The sequence below is a fragment of the Mytilus trossulus genome, chromosome 2 (genome assembly GCF_036588685.1).
Source record: "Mytilus trossulus isolate FHL-02 chromosome 2, PNRI_Mtr1.1.1.hap1, whole genome shotgun sequence".
NCBI lineage: Eukaryota > Metazoa > Mollusca > Bivalvia > Mytilida > Mytilidae > Mytilus > Mytilus trossulus.
Window position 1 is genome coordinate 66,729,482 of NC_086374.1, and position 15,218 is coordinate 66,744,699.

A 15,218-nucleotide genomic window follows, 5' to 3' on the forward strand; every position below is an offset into this window, starting at 1 on the left:
ATATATATGTTGTGTACTGATTGAAATGTTTAAAAATTTATAATTTGAACAGATTTTTGTACAAGTTATCAGTGTTTTATGAACCACTTAACACAAATGGATACTGCAAACAGTTTTTTGTTTCGCATACAATTTCTTCATATTTCCATGACTGTACATGATACAGTTTAATACTGAACAATTACATCGATACAAAAAAAAATTACAAGAACACAGACTTGATTTTGGTATAAGGAGAGAAATGGAAATAGAATTTAAACCTTTAAGATATCCTTATTTCCTGTTTTAAAACAAGGAGAATAGCACTAATTTTTGGGTTGAAATATGTAAATTTAAATTAAACTTAAAGACAGTAAATTGATACATTTTAGGAGATAAACTTTTAGTACCTGGTGCAAAAAGGTATTTTTTACAAATAATTTGCACAAACTTGCATCTTGTACACAACATATATATTATATATACATTGAAAATTATAATGAACGATAAGTTTCACTTTTGTATACTTTAAGGTTTGAGTATTAAATCCAATTAATATAATGGATTTTATGAGATTGCTGAAAATTTTAAAATCGATTTTTGTTTGGCAACTTTCAATATTTGACTCAGAACTGAATAACTGAATAATATGATATACCGGTGTTATATAGTCATTCTTCCCCCATGCCAGTTTTTCCCCCGAGGGAAAGACTGGCATGAGCCAATCTTTCCCCCGGGGAAATTTTGGATCATTGTCATTCTTCCCTGCGGAAAGTTGACAATACGTATACATATAGTAACTTTTCCCCCATGCCAATCTTTCCCCCATCATAGATTTCACTATGTTTATATAGAGTCTGGAAATTAAACCGAACAGTGTCAGAATTAGATTTATTTATAAATATACAAATTTGTTGTTCAGTTACATTTACGCAAATCTGTCTACAGGTTTATCAATCTGTCTATGAGTCAACAAGTCTATCTTTCTGTTCAACAGTCTTTCTTTATGTCCCCTAGTCTTTTTACATTTTTAAATGACTGTCTATATGTCCGCATGCAAGGAAAAAACTACTGACTGACCAGAAGTGGTTAAAGTAATTGTATTTATTTGAATGATACCAAGGGTCCACGAAAGAGAATGGATGTGATCAGAATGTGCTTCGTGTGAATAAATATATAACATGTATGTAGATATAGGAAGATGTGATATGAGTGACAATGAGACAACTCCCCATCCAAATAACAATTTATAAAAGTAAACCACAATAGGCCTTCAACACGGAGTCTTGGCTCATACCGAACAACAAGCTATAAAGGGCCCCAAAATTACTAGTGTAAAACCATTCAAACGGGAAAACCAAATGTCTAAGTTATATAAAAAAAAAACGAGAAACGAGAAACACGTATAAATTACATAAACAAACGACAACTACTGTTCATAAGATTTCTGACTTAGGACAGGTGCAAACATTTGCAGCGGGGTTAAACGTTTTAATGGTACAAAACCTTCTCCCTTTTTCTGAAACAATAGTTTAACATCACAACATAGAAAAACACATATAAATAAATATCAAATGTATATTCACACGATGAAGCTTTGGTAACTATAAGCTGAAAAAAGTAACTATCATTTAAAAAATCTTATCGTGACGTCGCCGACGTTATATTACAAGGCGGAAAATTTAGCTTATTATGCTACTTACGGGGGAAAAATTGGCCTGATCCTAGTTTTCCCCTTATAACGCTGAGGGGGAAAAGTAGGATCATGCCAATTTTTCCGGGGGGAAATATTGGATCGATCCAGTGTTTCCCCCCGGAAATTTTGGCATGGGGGAAGAATGGCTATAGGACACCGGACATGGCCAACTTTTAAAATTGATAGTTTTTGTCGAGCCTATCTCACTTTTGTCGCGAAAGCGAGACATAGCGATCCTATATTCCGTTGTCGACGTAGTCCATGTCGGCGGCATCGTCCAAAAATATTCACTCTGTGGTTAAAGTTTTTGAAATATAAATAACTTTCTAAAACTATCCTGTATCTTTACCAAACTTGGACAGAATCCTGTTTATCATCATAAGATAGAATCCAGAAGCATATTTTGTATAAAAAAAATCCTGTTTATCCGTATTTTACCTATAAATGGACTTAGTTTTATTCTTTCAGTTAACATTACATATATACAGTCTGCAGTTAAAAAGGTTTATGAAACATTTATTAGATTCATAAACCATCCTGGATTTTTACCATACTTGGACAGAAGCTTCTTACGATCAAAAGATGGTGTCTTGATGAACATTTTTATTTTTTTCTTCATTTTCGTCGGGCCTGTGACTATTGTCGCAAATGAGAGTCATAGTGATTATAAATTCCGTCGTTGTCGAGCAGCCAAATGGTATCACACAGAAAACATGGACAACAGCTAAAGTAGGCGGAATCATTACGAATTTTAGTGAAGCATGTTTATAAATGCAAAGGTTACACGTTCTCTTGGTGAGTATAGCAGTATTGTCCCCTTTTTAAAAATAATTTCCCGACATATTTATTACATTATCTGATGATACCGATTTTCATACACTAACAATGTTTCATAAAAAGTTGCCTTTATCAGGAACACATAAGATGGGAGATTTTTTTTTTTATGATTTCTATGAATTATTTGGATATTTAAAAAAAGAGAATATATTCATACTAAATATTCTTTTTCATTTGCACTAGCTATGCTATACGATCCTATCCGACCCCTTCTCTAACGAAGATTGACTTGAAATACTCAATTGGAAAAAAAATCGATTTATGATACAAATTGTTATTCTCAAATTTATCTCCGAGATTTTTGTCGAGAAATGAATGCTTTTTTTATGATTAAAATTCGTGGGGGGGGGGGGGGGGGGGTATGGATTTTTTTCCAGACAAACTTTTTTTTCGCGATAAGTCGAAAACAATTTTTTTTTCTTTCAATTTTAGCATTACATATAGTGGCAGCTGAGAGTGAAACAAATAAAAAAAAAATTCTCAGGGTCAAGAACAAATTATTTTTTTCCAAAAAATCCATAGCCCCCACCCCCCCCCCCCAAAAAAAATCAAATGGTTACTGCCGAAGAGCCCGACTTGTCGAGTGGATATTTTTTCGTATTTTTGCCAGTCTTGAATTATGTTTCTGTACCTAGAAATGGAATTCTTCTTTTGGATTCCAAATTTTTATGTTCTGTTTTTCCTGAACAAATATTATTGTCAAAAATCGATAGCTGACCACTTAATTCCTAACACTAGTCTGGAAAGCTTATAATCAAAACTTTTCAGACAAGCTTTGGTCACACAAATTCTAATTGATTCGTTTGTTGTTGCCGGCTTGTTAAAAGATTATGGTCACACTTTTCATAAAAATTGTAACATGACAAGTCCCACTCGAATCATCAGATATGTGTCTGGATCAAAGTATGTTTGTCAAAATTAGCTTCGTTAATTCACAATAAAGAAATGCACTCCCAAATCAAAGGTTCCAAAGTTTGTATAACTTGGTCGATTGAAAGTCGACAATTTAGATGAGTTACGAAAATAGTGGTTTCTTTGAGATGAAAAAAAATGTAGGATTTGTTTTTCCAACTTTATCCTTTACAAATACGTTTTTCAGTCGTTTGGACATTGCATATAAAGTCTTTTTTCAAACTTGATTTACATTTCTTACCTTTGGTTTTAATGGAAATTTATCGAATTGGGAATCATACTACATCTTCTGATTGTATATTCACAAAGAGTAAACCAGTGGCGGATCCAGAGGGTAGGGGTGTAGTTCGCCCCCTATTGTTCGCCATTTTTTTTTTTTTTTATATTTTCATGATTTAACAATTTATACAAATTTTTCTCATTAAATCGTCCAAAACTTTATATGTAATTCGTTTTATTGAATAACGCCTCCGTACACAAGCAAGTATACCCTTTAGCGGAAATTTCGATTATACTTTAACACGGCAGATATTTTTTTGCCTCAGTTTTCTTATTGTTATAGATATTGTATTGGTTGTACTGTATTTGATTTACAAATGGTCTGCAGTAAAGAAGAAGCCCTTGTTTTGATTACCAAGACCTACGGATACATAAAGCTGTCCTCTTTTACGTGCAGAAACGGATAATTCCGTATTTTTCGTTTACTGCCTATTATTTAAACTATGAAAGAATAACCAATTAGCCATAAATGATTTTTTGACTGTTAATAAAATGCCTCAAACTATCACTTGGTCATGGATATGAGTGTTTTACTTCTTTTCTTTAGTCACGTTGTTCCGCGGGAAGTATGCGAGATTATAATAATGTCGGTACTTCAGAATATGTTATAATCAAGACAATCTAAAAATAAATTCAAATAGAAAAATAGCAACCCCTTTTTTTTAAATGTACGTCGACCTAGAACATGAGGAAGAAAAGATAAATTAGTCACCTAAAGGATATTTTATTCGAGTGTTATCACGATTAACAATCGTCTATATTTTCCTTTTACTTAAATTCATTTCCTCCGTACACTGAACGAAACCAGTTTTAAAATTTATAATAATATATATATTTTGAAGTGTTCATTTTAATTTCATTTCCTCATGATAATATTGGAATTCAGTTTTATGGTAATTATTTATTTTTTTCTCAATTGTTCGAATATCGTAAGTTGCATTTTTTTTTGTGCGTTATCCAACTGTTTTCGTTTATTTGACTGTTTCACTAGCTTGCTATTCAATTTTTCATCTCACAATACTATTTTTCTTTAGTGTAAACATTTGTTATACGGTTTGTCGAGTCTCGGTCAGTTGAACATATTTTTGCAGCTGACTACATTGTATATCAGTTTGTGGGAGACGTACAATGATTTTTTTATTATTTTTTCAAATTGTATTCAATTCATTAAATCCACAGTTGTAGGTAAAAGAAAGCCGTAATTTTTGTGTTTCTTCAAAGCCATAAAAAAAAGTATCACCGAATGCGAGTCACACAATAGAGGCCACTATATGAGCTGTTAATCTTTCCGAAGCTCTTGGTTTCACCAAGGAGGTTATATGAGACCTTCTCATGTAACCTCCTTGATTTCACCTATATATCAGTTTGTTTTGATTTAATGGAAGGAATGTAAGGTGTACATGTCCAACTGACAGGTGTCCTCTGTCCTTGACCTCATTTTCATGGTTCAGTGGTTATAGTTAATTTTTTGTGTTTTGGTCTGTTTATCTTATACTGTATGCTATATGTCCACTATATTTGGTGTATGGAATGATTGTAAGGTGTACATGTTTAGCTGGCAGGTGTCATCTGACCTTGGCCTCATTTACATGGTTTAATGGTCAATGTTAAGTTTTTCAGTTTTGGTCTTATTTTCTTTTACTTAATGCAATAGGTCAACTATATTTGGTGTATGGAAATATTTTATGATCTGTATGTCGGTCGTGCAAGTTCTTGAACTCATTTTCACGGTTCATTGCTCAGTGTTAAGTTTTTGTGTTTTGGTCTGTTTTTCTTAAACTATAAGCAATAGGTCAACTATATTTGTTGTATGGAAGAATTGCTAGCTGTACATGTCTGTATGGCATGGTTTAATCTTACCTTGACCTCATTTTCATGGTTCATTGGTCAATGTTTAGTTTATGTGACAGTTTTATATTTAGGCCTATCAACATAATATCAATGATTAGTAAAGAAGACGAGACAATCCAGTGTGTGCACTCTTGTTTTTCAACGTATGATATTTCTAATCACCACGCATTAATGACTCTTATAAATGCATTTTAAAAGTTATAACAGCACAACCTGGAGAAACTGGACTGGCCGAAACTTTCGGAACGCTAGCGTGCATTCGTATGCAGGTTTTATTCTGCACATTCTTAAGGTTTCTTTATAGTATATATGTTGTGGTATTTTCTATCGACTTTTCGTCGATTTTTGGGTCGAGTTCACGGTTTAATTTACTTCGAATTATGCACCCTTTTTTCCTAACCCTGTTAGTAGCTGTTGTCTTCGTTGTATCCCCTTCATTTAAAATCCACTCATAAGTCCTAAGTTATTATTAATGACTTGAATCGTCTACATTGATCAAATGTTTAGCTGCCGCTCAAAGTGCATCCTATGAAAAAATATCTCATCATTGGGTTGTTGCTAATACGCTTATTCGATTGGTTTATATAAGTATTCTGCGATAATTATAATTAAAACTAGATATATACATCTAGAACGTAAGTTTCTTGACCCTCTACACGTAAAATATCACTACCAGAAGCACCAAATGACATTTTCAATGGCAATACAAGCATTACAAAGGGGAACACCTCTTATTATAGTAGGAAGTTTATCAGCGCAAAGATTCAAAAAGCTTTCAAAGAAATGAGATAGTATACACCGTAAGGACATCATATAACTGTTACAGGGATATAATTGCGCAATACAAAAGGTGGCAAATATAGGGTTAAGTGTTCAAACAGTCACCTGATTGAATAAATCAATAGCATTTGATCACCATGATAGTGCGATAAAGAGCATGTCCCATTTATCATTTGAATTATAGTGACCACAAACAATACACCTGTTAGATTTATTTTTAAGCATACCATCGATGTTATACAACTATTTGTAAAATTAGCCCAATAATCTTGTTTTATAATTATATAAGAATTTTTAATTTTTAATGTAAGACATGCTTTTATTACTGCACAGTTCTCATGAGTTTTGTCCTGTCACACCTAATGTAGCTGTGTCACTTTGTGTCGAATAAAGCTAGTTCTATTCCTAATATTTTGGAAAATGAGTCTTAAAAAGTATATGTTGTAAAAAATTCTTACCAAGATACTTGTGTGAAGTCTTTTTCTTTCATGAAATTAAGACCTGGGGCCTGTTTATCGAAGCTCTCTTAGGATTAGGACGTGTCCTAAGACCAACTTAGGACACATCTTAGTCCTAAATGGGTTTATCAAACATGTCGCAACTTAGGAAAATCCTAGGAATTGTCCTAACTTTAGGATACCAATTTAGGTGTCTTAAGATGGATTATGATGTTCCTAACTTTAGGATACATTAGAATTTCGTCTTTTGTTCATTTTCACGCGTATTATTTTTTAAAGCAGTAGTAAAAATAGTTGGAATTCTCCGTAATGATATGAATAATGCACGACATTTGCATTTGCCCTGTTAAAGAATGAAAATGTGACACTTCGAATTCAACTCACTCAAAAACATGTTATGATTTTTACGTTTAAAATATCTTGTTTACAGTTAGTTTGTTACTTTTTTTATGTTTGTGTCAAACAGTTTAAATGTAAAATTATTTTACAAAAAAAGATCTAGTACCTTTTATTTAAAACTACATATTAGTTATTAGATTCTAATTAACCATATTTGAAATAAAATTATTGATAAAATATGATATCATAATTTTTTTTTTCATATTCGGTTTGTATTTTCTTTTCCGCTAATACTTATGACATCAGTTAGGACGTCCTAGCTAAGATATTTCTAAGATAGCTTCGATGTGCATGCTCAGACGTGTCGTAAGTCGGTCCTAACTTTATCCTAACTTCTGTCCTAAGAAATTCTTAAGACCGATCTTAGGACAGTTTCGATAAACAGGCCCCTGGTTTATAATTATTTATTCTTGTATTCGGGCTTTTCCGTTTTCCCTTTTTTATTTTGATTACTTAAACCTTGAAGTCTAATAAAAACTTGTCAGAAGCTACAAAAATCACTGTATATCGCTATCTTGTTTTGTTTAGTAGCAGTACACAATCGGTCTAGTTCTTTGACTTAATATGTAAATTTTGAGAGATGTTCAAATTTATGTTTTATGAATGTTTATTTGTAAAAAAGAAAATAAGTGATTTATGGCATAATTTATAATGTTAAGATAAATACCAAATATTTGTGTATTAAAAAAATATTTTTTAGGGGAGATAAGTTTTTAATAACTGAAATGATAGGGAAATTTCATTCTCTAACCATGGAAGTATTATATTGACAATATAATACTTCCATGCTCTAACATAGCAAGAAAACAAGTTCGAAGACACCATGTGATTTTTATTTTATTAAAGCATATCATAACATATCTTCCCTTATTTTATTTAAAAATTCTATCTGATAGATTTCCTTTTATTCCCAAAAATGAACAATCTATGCAAATTTTGACAACTTTGCACCACTTCTAGCTTGAAAAATAAAACGGTGACCAATATTTTTATTATATATTTCTGAAAAAAGTATGGTCACATCTACATATTTGGCAAAGTTTAATAAAATTATATCAGAGATAATCTATATCGATGATTCACCTGAACTCTACTGACTATTCAATTTCACGTTTTACCAATCATGCCTCAGAGTGGTCGAAAGTTTACAGTTATTCAGTTCCCCTATAAAAGCAGGAAGGATAGGTTTTTTTTTTTTAAATACTTAATTTATATTTGTGTATTGTCTGTTTTATATTGTGTATATACTCTGTATGTACTGTATATTTATGTATTGCAAGTAGTGAGACTTTAATAAAATATTGAATCTGAATCTACTTAATCCGATTTGACATTGCATGTTGAAAAAAACAGTCATGTCGTGGCCTTCTAAATCTGAATATACGGACCGGGTATTAGTTTTTATCATTGTTGGAAGGCTGTGCGATTGCCTATAATTACTAAATCATCCACTTCATTTAAACTTAATGCCCAAAAAGGCGCAAGGGCAGTATAGCCAGTCAATGTCGTTAAAAACTTCCATTTGTTGCATTTAAACTTTGGTGCATGGACATTTGTCGCATTGGCAATTACTTTATTTACAGACAAGTATGGAGGATGTCACATGTAATAACATGTCAATGAACTGTCCAATATACCAAAAATATCTAGATAATATTTGTTGAAACGAGGATATATCAACAAGAAATAATTAAGTTATTGTTAGAGAAAAATCAGTCTAGGTAAACATGTGTCCGGGCAGACACATATTGCTAGTATGAATTGATAACAGGGGCTTTTACAACATTAGATTTTTTGCATCATTCAAATGTTTCATATTTTTATAATTTAGTTATTTTCAGAAGAATTCGAATTTAAAATAATAGGAATTGCACTAAATAATCATGAAAAAACGCCATAACAAATATTTTTTTTAGAAAAGTAAGTAGCTGGAAATGTATTTGACTTATTTTACTACTGCGAAAATTTATCCTGGGACTTATTTTTCAAGTAAAATGTTGGTCATGAGCTTGATTACCTAGGGAAAAAATCCGTCGGATAGACAAATTTGACTGTTACATAATTTCTTTTGGTTTTGGAACTATTATCGAACTTTTTGAAATGAAAAAAAATGTAATAATAAATATTTTTTATTCACTGTTTTCTTATTTTTTTATTTTTTTTTTATATATAACAGCTGTATATGAGCCACGATGATGTTTCCAATTACATTGTAATCAATAATAGTTTTACACCTAATTTTTTAGTCAGGATATGTTTTTATGAATATCGATTGGAATGTAATAGATCACACCGTTAGTTATCGATTTTATACACCTTTGAACCTCTGGTTTAAATGTTTTTTCCAAATTATTGTTTTGAGTTGTCTACCTTTGGTCACAATCCATCTTACTTCCTTGTGTACACAACATTATTATGGTAATATTAATTTTATAAATTGTTCATGTTATACTTGAAAAATAATGTTATGCAAGCTTAACAAGCATGTAATTCTTTTGAAGTTAAAATCCGCATATTGTCACTGCACTGCGAGTGTTATTTTATATAAGAATTCATTGTTTTGTGTAATTTGTAAATCACAGGTAAGTATAACAGTAAGTTTTGTTTCAACATGAATATGCATGGCTCAAAGATCGTAGATAAAATGTTCAAGATGATATTATCGTGTTTTCATTTTTAAGATTATGCATGAAATCTTTTTGACGACACTATATTGAGCTGTATTTGTTCCGCAAATTTACAAAATTGGTAAGTAAATATAAATGTAAATTCAGGGGAGATAAATCTGCCATGACACTTCCAAGAACTCGTTCAAACAAATTAAAAATAACTCGGTTATCTTGGAGAAAATTCAGTTAATTTTAGAAGTTTGTGTTACCTTTTCTAACATGTTCATTTTCTTGCAATAAAACTTTTTTTAACAGAAAAAATAACACAAAAGGAGAAAATAAGATAATGCTGTATTATTAAAACATCCTCATGCATAATCTTAAAAATGAAAAAATCCTATTTTGTTCTAGACCTACATACTTTTAAGATTGATTTTACGGGCTAATTACAGGTAACACATAAATGTGTCAACTACCGGACATGTTATTTTGATTCGTAGTCGATCATACTGCGAGTCTTTGCTCTAACTTCTAAATGCAATGCGCTAAACGGAGAAGCACGACGATGCGAACATGAGACCACTGGCATTCACGTGGGGTTTTTTTACGCCAATAAGTCAATACTAGTAAACCAAGTTCTAAAAGTTTGACCCGAAAAATATGTGCATTACTGTATAAACATTTTGTTTTGCTGAAGAAAGATAAGCTTTTACAGTCAAAACGGCCTATTAGAATAGAAAGATCGCCCATTGTAGTATTTAATAATGAATTTGGACTTGTGCATAAAATTGAGAATGGAAATGGGGAATGTGTCAAAGAGACAACAACCCGACCATAGAAATATGTTTAAAAGTTTTATGGGGGTCTCTTGATGCAATGTTCACATGGTTATTTGCAGGACAAACACATCTAAATTAAATCGTCACAATTTATATATATTTTTAATTTTCTCTAGTATAGATCTTGTGGCATTATGGTTCTATACTTGTGTTAAAATAAAATGTAATGTATTGCTTTTGAATAAATTGTTGATTATTTTCCACTTTTTTTCTCATTATTACTTCTCCATTGTCTGTTTCTGCTTTTACTGCTTTACATTCAGTTTTCAATATCGTGTCTTGATGTCATCCAAGACTAAATCACGTGAAATTATTACATGCTAGTGTGAAGCTTTATAATTTATTGATTGTCTGATGTCAATTCCCAGTTGCCGATATTACAAGCAAATCAAGCCGGAAAGTCGTCAATAATTTATCGAATTCAATCATTCCAACCACGCCCTTTTTGTATCTACAATATGTTAAATACGTGCAGGAAAGATAAGTTTATTTTGTTTTTCATAGACAAATTTCCCATATTTCAGATTAACATTTATATTGTTTTTCTTGGTTTTAGAACAATGTTTAAAGGGTACTATCCGGATATTGATCAGACCAAAACTATAACGTGTATAAACAGGGTTATTTTATAAACTTCCTGTTTTAAACTGAATGCTAAATTTGGATCATTGATTTAGAAGAACATTTCCGATTTTTAAAAAAAATAGGAAATTGAAATGAAATGAAATAATGTACAGAAATCATCTTCACAGAATGTATGTAAAGTATTCATTATTAAACTTATTAAAGAAATTATGAGGTCATAAACCTTTTATAACAGCAAATTTTTATTACACAATGTCTTTATTTTCTTGAAAGTACCTCACCGAAACACTGCATGGCTAATGTGCTGATTATTAGGACTAACCGTTTTTTAAAGTCCATCAGCAGAGCAATAGACCCAGTGGTAGTATAATATTAACGGCAACAATATATCCGCTCGGGATGTTTGTTAAGTGGTGTTCAAGGTCAAAATATTTAAAATTTGAAATTGTAAAACAAAGGAAGAGCTTATAAACCTAAAAGAACAAATTGTATAGGCAAGGCTGGACATGAATTAGAGCTTTGCATGATATTTTTTTCAAGTGATACCCAATTGTGACTCGTTATAAAACTTATAAATATCGGCAGCTGTTCCTCCGACAAGATTTTATGTAGAAGAACATTACATCATGAGTTAGAGTTAACATAAGTATGCAGACTGCCGTGGGAATTTTATTTATCCTCCTCTAATCGAACAACGATCACAATTACCGTCGAATATACATTCTTAAAGATGGTTTCATTGCTATAATTTAGTAAAATATAGTAAACTAGGAAGAGAATGGTAAAAGTTAAGCCACCTGACATTTTTGAAATATCTGTCAAGTTAAATTTTGTATGGTATTTATAAAGTTTAGCGATAAACTTTGATTTATTTTATATCCGTAAATGGAAATATCCCGTTATATATTTCGCACGTCCGAAAGGAATAAATACGATGGTTTATATTATACATGCAGCATTAATTTAGTCAAGACATACGGCCAATCAGATTATCCCAACTTTGGTGATATCGAGTAACGTGTTTTTGTATCTGGTTTTGAGTTGTTTGTTTAAACAGAGACATATATACATATATGTGTATATATGTCTCTGGTTTAAATAAGATTGTTTTAATAGAATCCTATGCAGTTTGTATATTGCATGCCTATACTCATTTACAAAATAACTCGCTATTGGGTCATCCTTTGCGGCTACGTTTTCTTTTATTTATTTTAAAAAAAAATCGTCTACTTTTATTTTACAGAATAGATTTTGATTAGTTTGAGTTGTATCCAAATAGATTTATCACAATGGCTGAGGGAGATGACAAGACGGACAAAAAGAAAAACAGTTTTTCGTCTACGCTTCGAAATTTGGCCGACATGGGTTTAAGTGGCGAAATGGCCGATCTTGAAGTGATTGTGGAAGGCAAATCTTTTCCATGTCATAGGTTAATTCTATCAGCAGTTTCTCCACATTTTCGAGCAATGTTTAATTCAGGAATGGTCGAGGCTCAGAAGGGTCGATTAGAGTTACCTGACATAACTAAGGAAGTTTTTGAGATCATGCGAACATTTATTTATACTGGAAATGTTGAAGTGGATAAAATCACAGAGGACAACATCGTTGATCTTCTCCAAGCATCTGCGCTTTATGAATTACAAGATATGCAAGACGAGTGTGAAAAAGTTCTTGGAAAAGAAATAGGCAATGATAATTGTTTACCTTTATTTAAAATGTCACGAATGTACAATTGTAAGTTATTATTTGACAAGTGTAGACCTTTTATTATGGAAGGTTTTAATGGTTTGTGGAAAGCTGATGAATTTACTACCCTTCACATAGAAGATCTTGAAAGTATTGTCCGTGATGACGAATTAGTCCCAGTTGATGAGGAACAAATTTGTGAAGCTATTCTTATGTGGATAAAAAAGAATCCAGAGGAAAGAAAGAAAGAAATAGGTCGATTATTTCGACATGTTCGTTTTATCAATATAAGTCCGGAGTATTTAATCAAAGAGTTATATAGCGAAGATCTTTTAACGAATGACCCCGAGTGCAAAAGATTTCTGGATGAGGCTCGAGATTTTCATTTGCTTCCGGCAAGACAGCACGAGTATACAACCGAAAGATTTCACCTTCGAGACAGTGACGATTACGAGGAGGTGATTTTGATTTTAACAGAATTCGACATGGAACGTTCTGGGTCATTTTATCAAGATGGGAAATGTTTATGGGCTTTTAGCTTACAACAGAGCCGATGGTTCACATTATCACCCGTTCCGCACCCACTAAACCCAGGAGTGAATGTTGGTATGGTATCGTATAGAACAGATGTATTCATTACAGGTGGTAATGAAACGAAAACCTCGAAGAACATTATCAGATACGATTCCGAAAAGAACGAGTTTACGCCAATTCCAGAGGCAGTGTTGAAAAAGGGCCGATTTAGCCATATGATGGTTGCGGTCCGCGAATCTTTATTTGTCATGGGGGGTAAAATCGAAAAGGTAAGGAAGGATGGCACATATCAAGTTGTTCCGACTATTGAAGAGCTACCAGTTCATGGAAAAAGGTGGCGGGTAATTGGGGAACTAAAAACAGCCGTACATTCCGCAAGCACAGTTGTTGTTGGTGAAAAGGTTTTTGTTTTTGGTGGAATACTAGAAGACGGATCTTTCCATAATCGTGTGCAAGTTTTCAATGTCCGTCTTCGTGAAACTGAAAATGTTTGTGACATTGACAAAAGTATGACTCAACCTTTTAAAGTCATCCACTTTAACGGAAAGGTTGTTATATTCACGGCTAAAGGGGAAATGCACGATTTTGATCCTATTGAAATGAAATTTAAAATGATGAAACAGATTAAATCGACGTATCTGCCAATTGCAGCTGTTTCACATTATAGGGGATGCATAATACTTCTAACCGGGAAACCCGACAACCCAAATTGTTATAATAAAATGTTCAGGATGGACGTTAGTGTAAACCCATTTAGAATGGATATCATCACGCCTAAATCAAGCATCAAGCCAAAGCCAATTCATTCATGTCAGAGGGGAAGGGTTAACAAGCAATTCATGTACCATACCTATTTTCAATAAGCGGGAAAGTGTATTTGTGTGTGAAACGGTGATTTTTTTTGTATAGACAGAAAATTAATTTTAGTAAAAGATTGTTTATAATATATTGTTTTTCACAGCAGTTAAACTGTAACTATTAAAATTTGTAAATACAAGTGTTTTTGAAGTAAAGCTTTGATATTTTTAAGTTTCAGCTGTATGAAGTTCCATCAATAAAATCGCCTAACAAGGTCTGCACATGCATGTAAGTAAATGCGATATCTATGCCATGTCTTGATACACCACGGATAACCAGGGGTATAGAAATAATATCAACACCTTGTTATGGACGTCATTTGTCTAACACCACAGGGAGATAACTCTGTAAAATCAGCTTAATGTTATAATCAGGTTGTATTGTTATGGAAAGTTCAAGTTCAAGTTCTCAATGATCAAAATAAGTGTTTGTCAAACTGCTGTATATCCAATTAAAATTTTCCAAGAAAATGTTTGGTTCAAGCTTGAAATTTTTATTTTTTGGTCATAGGGTCAAAGTGAAAATTAAACGAGCCAAATTCATTTTAGTCAAGATGTTTGGTACCACCTTAATGTATAATACGCAGTCACGTTCAGTACTTCGGACAAAAATCGGCCGATGCATTTTTTTTGCGTACTTTATTTAAAACTCAGAGAAGCCGAATTTCACCAATCTCTATATACACTACCCTTTTTTTCAAAGTAGACGTCTCAATTCCATTGTCCTTTTTCAATTTCCTTCGTCCTTTTTCGTGGTAAATTTTGTTGATAAGTTGCTCTATTCCAGAATATCATTAGAAAATGTTGGCCATTGGGCGTTACATTAATAAAAGTTTGTTTTATATATTGACCCAATAAAGGAAGACTTTAACTTTCGGTGAATATGATTCCCAAATCTAGTTCTTTGGGCTACAATC

The 15,218-nt window shown here is 32.2% G+C and overlaps 1 protein-coding gene across 1 annotated transcript; it reads left to right on the forward strand.

The window, feature by feature from the left end:
• The first annotated feature begins 9,542 nt into the window (after nucleotides 1-9,542).
• On the forward strand, nucleotides 9,543-14,473 carry LOC134707833 (kelch-like protein 24). The gene is made up of 2 exons (XM_063567909.1): nucleotides 9,543-9,609; nucleotides 12,468-14,473. Exon 2 carries the CDS (start codon nucleotides 12,514-12,516, stop codon nucleotides 14,305-14,307), a length of 1,794 nt encoding a protein of 597 aa, XP_063423979.1. The 5' UTR covers nucleotides 9,543-9,609; nucleotides 12,468-12,513; the 3' UTR covers nucleotides 14,308-14,473.
• Nucleotides 14,474-15,218: the final 745 nt, after the last annotated feature.